At 37.2% G+C, this 16,362-nt stretch overlaps 1 protein-coding gene across 11 annotated transcripts in view; it reads right to left on the bottom strand.

Annotated features, from left to right (window-relative positions):
* Window positions 1-5,853: 5,853 nt before the first annotated feature.
* LOC100475793 (serine/threonine-protein kinase Sgk3) overlaps window positions 5,854-16,362 on the bottom strand; it is a 166,861-nt gene continuing 156,352 nt past the window's right edge. For 8 of the 11 annotated variants that reach the window (XM_034668143.1, XM_002916376.4, XM_011221205.3 and 5 more), the window contains 3 exons: window positions 15,237-15,392; window positions 11,505-11,594; window positions 5,854-7,691 (listed from right to left, as the gene is read on the bottom strand). In XM_034668143.1, coding sequence (XP_034524034.1) covers window positions 7,521-7,691; window positions 11,505-11,594; window positions 15,237-15,392 — 417 coding nt within the window. In that variant the 3' untranslated portion in view covers window positions 5,854-7,520. Of the gene's footprint in view, window positions 7,692-11,129; window positions 11,165-11,504; window positions 11,595-15,236; window positions 15,393-16,362 lie in introns of all 11 variants that reach the window. The other 3 variants (XM_019796554.2, XM_034668144.1, XM_011221209.3) reach the window with 3 other exon arrangements.

Here is a 16,362-nt window from a genome sequence, read left to right as displayed (position 1 = left end):
GGTATTTGAGTTAAATCTCGATAACACTGTTACCGGAAAATCTAATTTAAAACTTATTGTGCTGACTCCTCCCCCCTTATTATTACTTGGTATAATTATCAGTCCTACCATATTGCATGGTTTGGGGAGGACCCAGGGGATGTAGGGTTAGACCACTTTCCATGGAAAAGTAATTGAAACCATTCTTTTTAACATTTACTAGGGTGACAAAACACCTCAGAGTTTGTTTCTCTTGGGGAATATAATCTTTGTTAGTCATGAGGTGATGAAAATGCTTTGCTGGAGTAGAAATCAACTTGTAACAGCAAAGGATGTTAAAACTGTCTTGTACAACATTTCTGTGGTTGTGAATACTATTTTAGATGGGAAGAACTAGGCTATGGTCTGGTGATGGGCCTTATATTTTAAAGTAGAATCAGTTGGGGCACCTGGGTAGCACAGTTGGTTAAGTGTCTGACTCAGTTTTGGCTCAGGTCATGATCTCAGGGTCATGAGATGGAGCTCCATGTCCGGCTTTGTGCTCAGCATGGAGTCTGCTTGAGATACTCTCTCCCTCTGCCCCTCCTGCTTGTGCTGGCACACGCTCTCTCTCTCTTGCAAATAAATAAATAAATATAAAGTAGAATCAATTCACAAAACGGTACTCATATATTTTAAAGTCTTGATTAATCAGTTAACCATAACAATTAATTTCTATGACAAAGTAAAAATGGAGTTTTGTATCAGTCAAGTCCAGTAAAACCTAATAGGTTTTTATGTATTTAATACAGTCTTTAAAATATGTTAGACATAAGAAGAGGTCCCTGCGTGGCTCAGTCGGTTAAGCATCTGACTCTTGATTTTGGCTCAAGGTCATGATCTCAGGATTGTGAGATTGAGCCCCGCTTCAGTCTCCGTGCTAGGCATGGAGCCTGCTTAAGATTCTCTCTCTCCTTCTGCCCCTCCACCTACCACCCCATTCCTTCTCTAACAAAAACAAAAGAAAAGAAAAGAAACAAAACAAAACAAACCCACATACACACATATATTTATATTAGATAAAAGAATGGGATTTAAAACCTTAAGTATTCAGTGCATTACTGCACATTGCAAACTCTCTGAAAATGATAGTGATATCTAGAGTAAAAATTTAATTGCTTCTTATTGCTACATTGCTGTAAATACTGTATTATTATAGAATATCACTGAACATCATAAATAAATTTTCAGTGGTAGGTTGAGAATTAAAAACTTCCTGACAGATTGAAAATTTTAAGTAGATATCCAATGTGTAAAACTAGTATATTAAGGAAAAAGCAACATTTATTTTTAGGTATATTCACATGGAATTTTGTTAGGCAGATTTATAAAAATGAATAATTTTTAACTGATGGGTCATCGTAACTTTTTAACTCAGAGATGGTGATGTAGTACTGGACTGTTTTACCCAAATCAAAATCCCTTTTCCTTCCATTCTCGTTACCTCTCCCATTTTTTTCTGTCTTTCAACAACTACACAGGGCTTTCTGTCACAATTTTTCCCCCCTAAGATTTAAAAAGTTTTAGAGCAGTTTTAGATTCACAACAAAATTGAGCAGAAGTAAAAGACAGTTCCTAGGGACACCTGGCTGATTCAGTGGTTGGAACATGCAACTCTTGATCTCGGGGTTGTGGGTTCAAGCCCCATGTTGGGTGTAGAGATTACTTAAAAACAAAATATTTTTTATAAAAGGGGGGGCGTGCCTGGGTGGCTCAGTTGGTTGAGCGTCTGACTCTTGGTTTCAGCTCAGGTCATGATCTCAGGGTCCTGGGATCGAGCCCCACATCAGGCTCTGTGCTCAGCACTGAGTCTGCTTGAGATCTCTCTCCACCTCCCTCCCCCTCTTCCCCTCCCCTGCTTGCTCTATCTCTCTCTCAAATAAATAAAATCTTAAAAAAAAAAAAAAAGAAGGCAAAGAGAATTGTACCCCTTGCCTCCACCTACGCATGGCCTTTTCCATTATCAACATCCCTCACTAAAGTGGTACATTTGTTTGGCCATTGTAATGGGTGTGTAGTGGTATCTCATTATTGTTTTAATTTGCATTTCCCTGATGATATACCATGTGGAGCATCTTTTCATATGCTTGTCATCTGTATATCTTCTTTAGTCAGACGTATGTTAAGGCTGTTGGCCCATTTTTAAAAAAATATATTTATTTGAGAGCAAGAGAGAGAGCATGCAAGAGGGGGTAGGGGCAGAGGGAGAGAGAGAAAGAATCCTCAAGCCGACTCCCTGCTGAGCATGGAGCCCCACACTGGGCTGGATCCCAGGACCCTGAGATCATGATCTGAGCTGAAATCAAGTCAGCTGCTTAACCCACTAACTTATTGTTGACTTTTAAGAGTTTATATGCACACATATATAAATAATATTTTATTTTAATTATTAACAAATTAATTTGATTTATTTAAATTTTAATTTATTTAATTTATTTAAATAACAAAAATTTTTTATTTTTAATACTTGCTTGAGCTCTGGGAGGTCAATTTCACAAAATTGTGTTGATCCCTATGACTGGCTCCCCCTGGACTTTTTAACTCCTAATCGTCTCCACTTAGCCTCTGGCAATTTGCTAATGTAGTTCAGGTTTTCCAATTCCTGTATTGACTCCTGCAGTGGTTGAGTCTCCGCTCCAGTAAGTTGCAACTTTATATTCACCTGCCTCTCCAATGTTGGGGGTAGCAATTTGCCCCGTGTCCTCCCTTTTATTCTGCATCCAAGAAGCGTGTTTGATGATTCAGTGTTCAGCTTTTTACTTGGCAACTTCTAAGCTCCTTATAGGCCACACAGGAAAATGGAAGTCCCTGTCATGGATTCTTGTGCATGGCTCAGGTTGGGCTATTTGCACCTCTTCACCTTCAGTTTTTCTTTGGCTCCAAACTCCTGAATACCTTCATATATAATGTGGTAAAATGGCTCAAATACTTCAAGATGGTAGTATTATGGATTATCTAAAATTCATTTTTTGTTATATATTTGTTATATATATATGTCTTTCAGTATTTTTCACTGAAGTATAATTTATATAGAGCAAAATGCACCGCTCATAAGTGTTAAAGTTATATGAATTCTGACAAATACAAAGCTTTTTTTTTTTTTTTTACAGCGTGCGCCAGTGGGTGGAGGGGCAGAGGGAGAGGTAGAGAATCTCAAGCAGACTCCCTGCTGAGTTCAGAGCCTGAAGTGGGGTTTGATCCCACAACCCTGAGATCACAACCTGAGCTGAAATCAAGTCGGACATTTAACCCCCAAAGCTGTGCTTTTGATATCTAATTGAGGCATATAGCTAGGGTTATCTTTCTAAAGTAAGTGTTAATGTTCAACATCAATGGATCATTAACAAAGTAGGCTATAATTTCTCTATTATTGTTACTATTATTGAGGCACAAGAGAAAAATTCAACAAAGCAAGGCTGTATTAACTACTATCTGGAAAGAACTGAAAAAGTCCTATATACTGAGATCAAATTAGATTCTTTGGTAAGTCTGTTTTATTGCATATAAGCCTTCTGGATTTCATGAGTTAACTAATAAAACATAAAAACACTTAAATATTGATAACTCATTCTAGACTTTCCCACAGAAACTCAACTAAAATTGAAGTGTAAATTTCTGCTCCTTAATAACGTGAAAATACTGAAAATATGTTAGAAGGAAAAGGATAAATCTATGAGATATAGTCCTGCAAAAGAGAACTTTCAGTAAAAACTTCCAGCTCACATTTGAACACCAAGATTTGTAAAATCACCAAACATGTCTGGTTCTTCCAGTAAGAAGGGTTATGGAAAGTGATGTGATTTTTTTATGTTAAGATCCATACAGTGTTCATCATTTTCAGCACGACATGTAAAAATAACTTTTTGTTTGTAGAATCCTTTGGTTGGCTACTTCACTGCTATAAATATCACTCTTACACTTCTCTGTAGGCTTTTCCTGTGTAATACTGCTTTAAATTATTCTCTACTATCTTGACTTTGGGTAAATTATTTAAAAGATACACTTTTTAAAACACCTATACTTCTTGCTAACTTAATTACCTCTGTAAAAATGGGCATAATGTAAGGGAATAGCAAAATAAGAAATATTTTTGCATAGGGGTCTTTTTCACTATTAAGGAATGTGTTTAAAGGATTACAAATTAATGATTATGCAATATTGGTAAGACACCAAAAATGCTAAAGATGTAAAAAGTCCCAATTGGAATGCTTTCAGGGAAGTTAGAGAGCAAGTTCTCTTAATAGTAGGTGAGTAAAGAAGAACTAAAATGGCAGAGGGGAAACCCAATATTTTTACAGCAGTGAATCCTTTTGGCCATCTGAACAAAGCCATGTAGCACTCCTTGTCCCAAGTAGATTTCATTTATACACAAAACTTGGCATATTATTTCAAGGTACTCAAGCCACCTGAAACTCGTCTATCTACTTTTAGGGTTTTTTTTTTTTTTTAAGATTTTATTTATTTATGTGACAGACAGCCAGAGAGAGAGGGAACACAGCAGGGGAGTGGGAGAGGAAGAAGCAGGCTCCCAGTAGAGGAGCCCGATATGGGACTTGATCCCAGAATGCCGGGATCACGCCCTGAGCCGAAGGCAGAAGCCCAACGACTGCGCTACCCAGGCGGCCCTACTTTTAGGGTTTTATAATAAAAGAACAGTCACCTTGGGATATGGAATAATCTGTAAAAATCACCAAAAGTAAAAACGGACCCTAAAGGCAAGTGTCAGAAAATCCCACTTTTAAAACAGACCTAACTTTCAAACTACATAACCGAGGAATTAAGTTATGAATCTCAATACACTTTATTGAAAACGTCATTCTAATATCAACAAAAACTTTCCTATGATACTCACTCCCACTTTTCATACAGTATATGATCTACAAAAGAATGACTCATAAAACATCTATGTAAAGTTTTGTAATATTATGCCTGTGGATAATTACTAGTTACAGGTATGCTAAAAGACACTGGTAATGGTAAGTTTTTCTAGTGATCAAATTTCACAGTAATAATATATTTCAAATATTTAAACCACCCTTTAAATGTTCACCTTTGCTAAAGTTATATCCAAACAGTGTTTGTTGGCTCTCTCTGTAAATATCTTAAGTTCAAAAATTATTTTGGCATATAAAAATTTTGAACAGAAAACCCACTTCCAGTCTCTACATCATCTAGCACCTCTCCCCAGGTATGCCAAAAACTTGTCAGTTTCAGTGTGTACTATGATGTAACAATGGCTGGGAACCTCTTCACTTTACCATATGCAATAAAATAAGAGGTATGGATAACATGAAGAATGTTAGGGATTCTTCAGTTAGACCTTTGAATTTATTTTGGCAATAGCCATGAAATGGTTCAACTACTCAAAGGGCACACATTTTTTTCCTAAGACTTAGCATGCTATGAGAGAAAAAATAAACTTGAAACTTGGAAGACATTTATTCCCTGAATGTTAAATATGTCAGCCTGTGATAATCTAGATAATCTAATTTTTTAAAAAGATTTTATTTATTTATTTGACAGAGAGAGAGACAGCCAGCGAGAGAGGGAACACAAGCAGGGGGAGTAGGAGAGGAATAAGCAGGTTCCCAGAGGAGCCGGGAGCCCGATGTGGGGCTCCATCCCAGGACCCTGGGATCACGCCTGAGCTGAAGGCAGATGCTTAACGACTGAGCCACCCAGGCACCCCTAGATAATCTAATTTTTATGTGTGTCCCAACAGGTAAAGTTTTATACTTTTACCCCTCACATATAAAATAATTCGCTTTTGTAATGACTTTTATAAACCATCACCAATTTAATTTAAAATAATGACAGGAATTAGATGCTCATTATTCTTTTTGCTAGTTTTATTTTACTGTAAGATTTGTATTTCTTATGATCCAATAAACATCAGCATAATATTTTAAATTTGTTCTAAAAAATAAACAATATTGCACTTTAATTTTTGGCAGTTTAATTAAGGAGTGGCTGAGTAAAAAAATCATACAGGAAGCTACAGTTTTTATTTTGCTTTATAATAAGCAAAGAACTTGGTGTAAAAGCAGAACTTGCAGTAGTGCCAAATAAACCAAATATTTACAGTGTTGCTATTAAAGTCTTACCTCTAAAGGAAGATTCAGTGTATTGGATGCAAATATTATTAATCTAACAAAAGCACACTCCCCTCCCCACATTTTGCTGAACATATTTAAGCCAAAGGGTATTGGTGTGAAATGCTTTTGTGATTTCTTTCTCAAGAGAAAATACATGGAAAGAATGCTTGTTCCTGGAACATATAAACTTGGTCCCTAAACTTTCACAATGTTTCCTACATGACTTGAAAAATCTCTACTCTAAGAAGCCGAATTCCAAGATAAGCATTCTTTTTTAGTTTTTCTGTATTCTCTTTTATAATGACAAGTACGCAGTTAGTTTGTTTTTAGTATGATTTTAAGGTCAGTTTCCTGTACTTTTTCTAAGACAAAAAAGATACTGACATTGCATCTGCCTGGATTATTTTTTAACTTTTGCTACATTGTAGTGAAATATATATTTATACTGACCAAGAATTTGCTATTCTATTTTTAAATTCCTAATTAGGTAAAAACTCTAGAAGGCTCAATATTTTCCACTCATTAACCAATTAGAAAGACAGTCTTGAACAGCTGCTTGCAAAAGCAAATACTGAGATTTAGGCCTACTTAACAACATAGAGACCAGAAAGAACATAAATAGAATGTATTTGTAATATAAATACATGACACAGAGACATTCATTTTTGGCACCACCTAAAAAAAATCCAGTAGTATTTTATTACCCTTCAGATCTTTGGGAATATTTTAAACTTTCTAACTATTAAGACTTTACTTTTCTTCCAGAGAAAAAATAATTCACAAATTTGAACTGGTATTTCAAAAGCAATGGATATCCTTGTTATTTCTTAATTTGATCTGCAGAATGAACACTTATTCAAAGTGTTAACTCACAGCCCATGTGTTAACTATGCTTTTACTTTTTAATCCTACCAAGAACTGATTATGTCAAACAATGACTTATCATGGAAAGATGTGGTTTCTTCTTATACCAATTGCATAGTTCTGATCTGAGAACAAAGGTCAAAGTAGAGAGTTACAAAGGCATTAATGTATGTTAACCGAACTGAAATAGGCTGTCGAAAAATAGTCTGTCTTGAGTAGATGTTAGTGTAAACTCAGTGGGGATAAACAGTCATTAGCAAAAAGTTTTCTTTAAAAATAGGTTAATGCTGAGAACAATAGCTTTTAAAATTTGTTTAAAAATAAGCTTAATAAACAATAATACAAATTTTAATTCAAAACTTAGCTCTTTGAAATGCCCTATTTTCTTGCATACAGCAGAAAATACATTTTTCATAGTTTTTAACATTACACGTAAAAATGAGGCACTAGTTAAACATATTTGAATATATTCACACAAAGAGGAGTTTCAGTCTCATCTGTAGGCTTATATTTTGCTCAATGGGTTTCTGGATGGCAAACTGTTCACAAAAATAAATCTTCTGACGGAGGCGCGTAAGAGAAACCAACGAATGCATCATCCGCCTCCAGTACACTGGCGTTCACTATAGAATAGTCGGAAGACACGCACACAGAATATGGAACTGTTTCTTCTGTAAATGCGGCATCAAAGTTCCTGATATCATCTGGTCCTGCCTAAAACATCAAAAGCATATTATTATTCACTTTAGCTTGTTTTTCACCTAATTTAGTCTTTCATTAAAACCGCTTCATGAATTTATATATTTATTTCTGGCAAGTTTAGATGTCTTCCAACTTCACCATTTCTTTGAAACAATTTCTGCATTTCCTTTCCAGAGTTTACTCTTTAGGTGAGGTTATCTGTCCTTCTAGCAAAGTTCTTGTTGGAAGTGGGGGGAGACAAGGGTGAGGAAGGCTAGCATAACAGAGTCCTTACCTATGTTAATTTGAACCTCAGGCCTTACGACTGACCCCCTTTTTCTCTACCCAGCACCACGCCTAAGTTTAGAAGAGGAGTCCAGGGGCACCTGGGTGGCGCAGTCGTTAAGCGTCTGCCTTCAGCTCAGGGCGTGATCCCGGCGATATGGGATCGAGCCCCACATCAGGCTCCTCCGCTATGAGCCTGCTTCTTCCTCTCCCACTCCCCCCTGCTTGTGTTCCCTCTCTCGCTGGCTGTCTCTATCTCTGTTAAATAAATAAATAAAAATCTAAAAAAAAAAAAAAAGAAGAGGAGTCCAGGTAGGCACTTTTCAGGATGGCACTTTTCACTTGAGCTTCCATAAAATGCTTGCCCATCCAGTTTCTGTACTCTGGGTAGGTGAAGCCTTTTGATGAGAGAATGAAGGGGTTGTAAATAAAACCGTGCTACAGAGGCCATTAAGCATTTGGCTGGGACACCGCGGCTGTAGAAGCCTAAAGAAGCTGGGAAGCTGGGAAGTAAAGCAGGGCAGCTGCGCGATGGCGGGGGTTCTTCATCTTCCTTTACAAATCTGACACCAGCCAACGGACTCTCCCCTTCCGATGTATTTGCAGATAAAAACTGAGAGACAAATTCAGGTGACTCACTTTTAGAACTCATCCCTGAGTCTCTAGGTTATCTCTGCTCTAAGGCAGAGGGAATCCTTAGCATGTCTAGGTCCCTAAGTGCAACCGAGGTGAACAGACAAAGATCCAGGGCAGATATTCTAGGTCAAGGACACAGCTAGCCTGGTAGGTCTACAAACAGCAGGGCACAGACAAGGGAAACCCAGAATGCAGATGCTTTTAAATATATTTAAATATATTTCTCAATATGAGAAATTCCTCAAGAGAGGAAGAAAAATGCTACAAGTTGTATTTATGTACATCTAAAAAACGTCAAATTCTTACATGTAACCCCAGAAGGATGAGCTCTGGAATAAGACTAAGGTCTGAATTCTAGCTATGAAATTTGCTAGCTCTAATTTTTTATATAAACTACCCTCTGTTTGTTTCCACTTCTGTAAGTAAGAATACTACCACCTACCTATTAAGGTTGTTGTGAGGATCTGATGTGTTAATACATAAAATTCCCAGAACCTGACATGTAGAAGGTACTCAGTAAATGATGGCAAATGTTCTTTTTCTTAACTGTAGATCTTTTATGAATGCCCTTATGGCTTGTGCTAGTACTGACAGGGGTAATACTGTATTGCTTATGTTAAGAATGAAGGAGGGCTCTGTCTTCGAAGAGCCTGAGCTCAAATTCTAGTTCTTTAACTTTAACCTCTGGGCAAGTTATTTAACCTTTCTGCGCCTAAGTTAACTCATCTGTATTATATGGAAAATAGCAGTACTATTTCATAGAACTGCTGTCAGGGCTAAATAAAAGGATGCAAATACTGAGAATAGAGTATGAGAATGTAAACGTAAACTTTCTGATCTTTGTTAATCTGTTAAGTGGAAAATGGTAACCTAGTACAGTTTGTCAGTGAGTTTGAGCACCTTTTCATATATTTAAAAGCATCTGTATTCATTTTTCTGTAACTGCATATTTTGTGTCTTTTGTTTATGTTTTTACTGGTTATTGATCTTTTTTCTCACTGACTTGTAAGAATGCTTTATGTGTTAAAGAAATCTTCCCCAGTTTGTTATTTATTTTTTTTAAAGATTTTATTTTATTTATTTGACAGAGATAGAGACAGCCAGCGAGAGAGGGAACACAAGCAGGGGGAGTGGGAGAGGAAGAAGCAGGCTCACAGTGGAGGAGCCTGATGTGGGGCTCGATCCCATAACGCCAGGATCACGCCCTGAGCCGAAGGCAGACGCTTAACCGCTGTGCCACCCAGGCGCCCCCCCCAGTTTGTTATTTGCAGTGTTTTTTTTTCTTTCTTACTACGTAGACATTTCTAAATTTAATGTGTCCAAATTTACCAATTTCTTCTGTGGCTTCTCGATTGCGGATCTTGCTTTAAAAAATTTAATTAATTAGTCAAAAAAGAGTGGAGATCCAATGGAGGTACTGACTCTGAAGTCAACATTGTTTCCATTTCCAGTACTGTTTAGGAGTACCTAACTCTTTAATGTGCCTGATGACATATTTGTTTGAGGATAACTTAGCTCAGTAAGACTTTCAATATAAAAAGAAAAATAAAATAATTCTTAAAGGTCCTAGGTTCTTACTGCAAACTCTAGAAATTGGGGACAGAAATTATCCTTAATGGAGTCACTTCTGGATAAGCTATATAAAATAAGGCAATCTACAAATATTGTTATGTTAATAGGTGTACAATGTCACACCTATTAAATATTACTAGTCATAAGCTATGCACTGAAACAAACCTTTAACAAAATGAGTAGACTAGATAATACTTTCCTGAAGTGATTTCCTTATTCTGCACTAATTTACTAAAAAAGTATGTCATGAATTCCACAACACCAAAACACTTTAAATAAAAGAAAAAAAAATTCACCTATGATCCCACCACCCCAAATCAATCTTGGTTTATATTATATTCTCTTTTATTCATTATGTGTTATTTTTACTGCTATTATAATACGTCACAAAAACTGCCACGTTTTTTATTTGATAGTATAAGGATTGTCATGTTTTTATTTAACATTGTAAGGATTTTCTAAGTGCCTGCTCATTTTTACATTTATTATTATTACCATTCACTTAACAAGAAAAGGCAATCAAGCATAAGAAAGCATAGATAGAACAGTGATTTTGAAATGAGGCACAGACTTGAATCCTTGCTCTGCAACTTTTTAATCCAGCAATGTGGCATCTCTGACTTTCCATTTCTTCATTTATAAAACATGTATGATAAGAAGGACAGTAATAGTAGTAACTTGGTAGCATGAGGAATAAATTACATATTATAATCCATAAAAGTATATGCCTATAGATAAAGCTATCAATAGTTAGTAACATCATTATTGGCCTATTGATAATTATTAAAAATTTCCCTATTGTTCTGTATTTATTTCCCCAAATTTTCAGCATTGTTAATACTGTAAACAGTTCTTCAATGAAGCTTTCCTCTTTAAAAAGAAAAATCTTTAGGTAAAATGTTTCCATCAGTTGGTTTAACAAGTCAAGCTAACATGAACATTTTATTTTCCAAAAAGGTATCTAACAATTTACATTACCATTTATGTTTGCCTGTGCCTGGTTTTGTATCAATCTAGAAAAAAAATGTGCATTAATGTTACTTAAAACCTCAGCTACTTTAATTTGCATCTTTTTTAATGTAATAAGCTCATCCCTTTCTTACACACGCTTCAAAGAAACACTTCATAATTACTACGTTAAAAGATACTTTAACCAATGTAATATAACTATAATTTTACTGGTCATCTTGAAGTTATCAGTGTCCTAGACAACCCCAAGAGGCGTATTTTTCAAATATTGGTACTGATTCAATTTCATTCACATTAGATTTCTGAGATCTATTGCTAAAATTATGATAAGCTACAGTTCTACATTTCACTATTTTAGAAAATGCGATTTGGATATATACTTACCACATTAGGATTAAATGGTGGTGGAATCCTCTTTTGCACAAGATCAGTCCAGCTGAGTGATTCAAAAAAAGGATGATTCTGAATTTCAAGCTAGAATGTTAAAGAAATACATACATTTTTTACTAACGTTGAAAAATATAATCAAGTACTCACTGAAAAATTATATGAAGCCAAACCATTACCACACTTTGTCCCTCAATAATTCTTTTTAGGTACATGTTTATGGTATTCATGTGGCAAGACAGTGTAGTAGAGAGACTACCAGAGCAGACAGGAAAGACAGTTACTCAGAATGACCAACTTAAGTTATATCATCTTCACAGTCATAGTTCTTTGTAGGTAAAATGGAGTTAACATTTCTATCCTAGATACTTCACAGGCTATTTTAAGGACTAGTGGAAACTATGGAAATAAAAGAGGTATGAAAAGAATAAGGCACAAGGCGCCTGGGTGGCACAGTCGGTTAAGTGTCCAACCCTTGGTTTTGGCTCAGGTTGTGACCTCAGGATTGTGGAATCAAGCCCCGTGTTGGGCTCTGCATTCAGCATGGAGTCTGTTTAAGACTCTCTCTGCCCCTCCCCGCCTGGTCTCTCTCAAATAAATAAATCTTAAAAAAAAAAAAAAAAAGAAAGAAAAAGAAAAGAATAAAGCTCTGCATAGGCACAAAGAATTGTAACTACTGTCTGAATGGGAGAGGTAAAATCGAACTAATGAGTTATTGCACCAAAAAAAAATTCTATTCTGGATATTATCAAAAGCTGGCACATTACTGATTCCAGTTATTTTCCCTGCAAGGTGACAGAAGAGTGTATAAAGCAGGATCCAACCTAGTTTGGTGGGCTTAAAAAGACTTTTTGGAGATGAAGTGATGTTTGATCAGAAGTTTGAAAGATGAGTAAAAATTAGTCATCTAAAAAATGAGGGGCAGAACATTCCAGACAGAATACGAAGGTCCTGACATGGCGAAGAGGTTAGTTTGATCAAGAAAATGAGTCAAATTATTGTCATAGTACAGGGAAGGGTTGGGACGTCACACAAGGTGAAGTCTAAGAGGTAAATGGGCCATGTCATATTGGGTCTACATTAAGAATTTTGGATTTTATTCTAGGATTATGAGAAGTCATGAGGGAGTTTTAGGAATGTCACAAATATGGGGGATTTTTGGTTTGTTTTTTAAGACCACTCTGCCTGTAATAGGGAAACGGACTGGAAAGCCTTGATCAGATTAAGGAAAAATAGCTATTGTTGTGGCCAAACATAAGCTGAAAATGATAAGGGCGCCTGGCTGGCTCAGTGGGTGGAGAGTGCAACTCTTGAATTTAAGCTTGTAGGTTTGGGCCCCAAGCTCGATGTCGAGATTCCCTAAAAACAAAATCTTAAAAAAGAAGTGAAAGATGATAGAAAAAGAGTAGTCACACTGGGGGTTGAAAAGTGTGTGGGTATGGGAAAGATTTAGGAGGCAAATACAACAGGATGTGGCTGTCTGTTGAATATGGAAGTAAGGAAGAAAGAGGAGTCAAGAATGACTCAGATTTCTGAACTGAGGCACACAAAAGAAAAATGCAGAAGTTCAATTTTGAACATGCTATGTTTGAGGTTCCCTCCAGAAATCTGAAGGGTTGTGCTGATAGGCAGGTATCCTATCAGTCCCAAGTTCAGAAGAGAGGTCTGGACTGGAGTTATAAACATGTAAGATGAAGACATACAGATAACCAAAGCCACTGGGCCAACAGAGACCGTCCAGGAAGACAGCACAGAAGAAGAAAAGAGGGTTTAGGACAACCACAAGGAACCACTACACTTAACCATCAGGTTGAAGAAAGGAGTTTACACAGGAAATCATGGAAGAGGGCCTAGAAATACAGAAAGGAAAGCATGAGATGACTGTGGGATGTTGCGAAGCCTATGGAACAAGAGTGTTGGAAGTTTATTTTTATTTTTTTTACAAGATTTTATTTATTTATTTGTCAGAGAGAGAGAGAGGATAAGCAGGGGGAGCGGCAGGCAGAGGGAGAGGCAGACTCCCTGCTGAGCAAAGAGCCCAATGCAGGACTCAATTCCAGGACCCTGGGATCATGACCTGAGCCAAACGCAGATGCTTAACTGACTGAGCCCCCCAGGTGCCCATGATTCAGCAATTTTTAGTGGCTGCTTTTGGTATACTGAGAAAGGAGAAGAGACTGGGAAAGAAAAAATGAGTATAGAAACTTTTAACCAGTTTGGCTGTGAAGGGAAAAAGTATTACCTGGCAGGACAGCATGGTTGAGGGGTTTTGGTTTAAGAAGCAAGAGACATGATAATGTTTAATTATTGATTGGAAGGACCCCTAACAAAAGGAAGTAGTTATCTGTGCAGAAAAAAAGCACGCACATGGTTCCCTATGAGGAGTGAGGATCCAGTGCAGAGGTGGAAACTGGCCTTTTCCACCACATTAGAAAGAAGGAAACAACAGCGAGCGGGTGCATGTAGGTCTGCAAATCTGACAGTGAGGCTGAGGTTGTTTGGCTCTGCTGATTCTGTTTTCCCTATAAAATAGGAGGCAAGACCATCTGGCTACGAGTGAAGAAGAAGAAAAGGAGTCTGGAAATCTGGAGAACGTCTGAAATGGTTAGTACAGAGAGGAGGAGAAGCAGCTAGAGAAACACAGGAGCACCACCAGGCAGCCGTGAAGCACAGAGATTAGTGACCGCGGCTTTGCAGTGCTTCCAATGTGCCAGTGCTGCAAACTTCTTCAGCACTATTCAGCAGCCCAGAAGATAACCGGACTCAGCCAGGGTTGGGATTTCTGCCAGTGAAATGCATAAAAGGACCAAGGGGCAAGAAGGTGTGAAGTATTAACAAGACCGAATGAAACAATGGACTATGGAATGAATCCAAGCCAGACGCAAAACAGCTGACAGAACAACCTACTGAACTGGGGAGTGTGGGAGGGGAACAGCAGTGCAGACAAGTTTGTTATTCACAGTTCAAGTTCACGACTGATAAACAGCCCCCAAAAATTTGTGAGAAATTTAAATGAATTTAAAAGTTCATGTTCCTCAGTAGTTCATGAATTTACTGACATGCGAACGTAACACCAGTAGCTACACGAGCCTTTTAATTACCCTGATTTTTTTCAGATTTTTTATTTTTAAGTAATCGCTACACCCAACGTGGGTCTCAAACCCACAACCCCGAGATCAAGAGCTGCACGCTCCATTGACTGCGCCAGCCAGGCACCCCTAATTACCCTGATTTTTTAAAAAACCAAACAAACCTGAAAATTCTATAATTACCTCAGGGAGGTGTCACCAAATTCTCAGAAGAAAAGTTATTAAATGTTAGTTCAAGGCAAAAGGCATTACCTCATGCAGACAGGAGGCTCTCAATAAATTCTTGTTAAGTAAAATGATTTAAAAGTTTAGGTAACCAAAAAAGGCATGCCACACATTTTTTTTTAAAAGAAGGGAGGAAAATTCTTATAAATGAAAATCAAATAAATAATAGGGTGTGAAAGCAGGATGTGAGGGAGAGGTGAAGAGGACAGGGTTGAACTGTTACAAAGATCAAATGAAAAACCACCTATGCAAGTGCTTCAAACCCTATAAACACTGGGTGAGAACTGCTGGGACAAGCATGCTTCTTTTCCATGGTGCTATTTAAGAGCTGTATTCGTCCCAGTAAATGCCACATAAAATAAGAATTTATCTTCAAATCTTAAATTAAAGCGGGTACTGGGAAGGATGTACATACAAAGTCTTCTTTGGCACCAAGTCGATTTTGCCTGTCTTTTTCTAGGAGTTCTTCCAGAATGGACCAGGCTGTGAGGCTCACTCCTGGCCTCAAACTTAGGGGCTTGTGAAGAATATTGTCATACATTTCAGCAACATCTCGGCAATAAAAAGGAGGCTGGGTGGGGGGAAGGAAAATAAAGTTAGTGTTAATTATGCTATGCCGAAATGGGGTTAAAAGAATTGGATTTGGCCTTGCTTTAACGGGGATCAGTCTGGGTCTGGGCAGTTCTAGAAATGCACAGGTCTCGTGGGCACGTGTACATCTGCAGTGTGGTCTCCAAGGGGAAGAGGATTTAAAACTCAGCACCATGTGGATGGAGCCCAATATGTGTTCACCAAATGTTCAAGAACACCCTGCAGACAGGTGTAAACTGTAAAACTTGTAACAGTATCTGTTTTAGCAAAAACCGCCACACCTCATTAGAAGCATAAGGAAAGAATTACTGCACACAGAGATTCAACACAGATCAAATACTAAATAATTTCTTGAGATTTGGGAATAAATGAATTAAAACAGAGATTTCCAGGAGAGATGGAGACCTGAAGATCGTGCTCCTTAAGTACTTATGGTAATGACGGCGTTATGGGTGCACTGGGCAGAATTGCAATCCTATTGCTACAGCCGAAAGACCTGTACAGCTTCAACATGAGGATTAGCCAGTTAATTGTCAACTTTTAAACTAAAAATAATTTTTAAAGTTAAGGCAGTTATATAGCTTGTCACTTTCTTTTTCACAGGAAAGAAAAACGTTTTTACTTTTTAAAATTGAACTTTATTTTTAAATAGTTAATGTGTCATTAGTGAAGTATATGTTTCAAATGTTCCCTTTTCAATCAACAGCATTTTATATACAATGACAGTATTTTCCACTTTCATAGACCTCTAAAGAAATTTAAAGGATTCAGAAGTATCAGGACAGCAGATACCCAGCATTTAAAGAAAGGAAGGCATATCAGGCATTCCAAGTCACTAGTATAACCACAACACTAAATCTTTTAATAAGCAAGGGCAAAGAAGAGGCAGTGTTGGCTGTCATAGGAATCTATCATTCAAAGTCAGCAACATAAGACAAATGCCCTAACAT

Source organism: Ailuropoda melanoleuca, chromosome 9, assembly GCF_002007445.2.
Source record: "Ailuropoda melanoleuca isolate Jingjing chromosome 9, ASM200744v2, whole genome shotgun sequence".
NCBI lineage: Eukaryota > Metazoa > Chordata > Mammalia > Carnivora > Ursidae > Ailuropoda > Ailuropoda melanoleuca.
The sequence above is the reverse complement of the archived record's forward strand: the minus strand, read 5'-3'. Positions and strand labels throughout refer to the sequence as shown.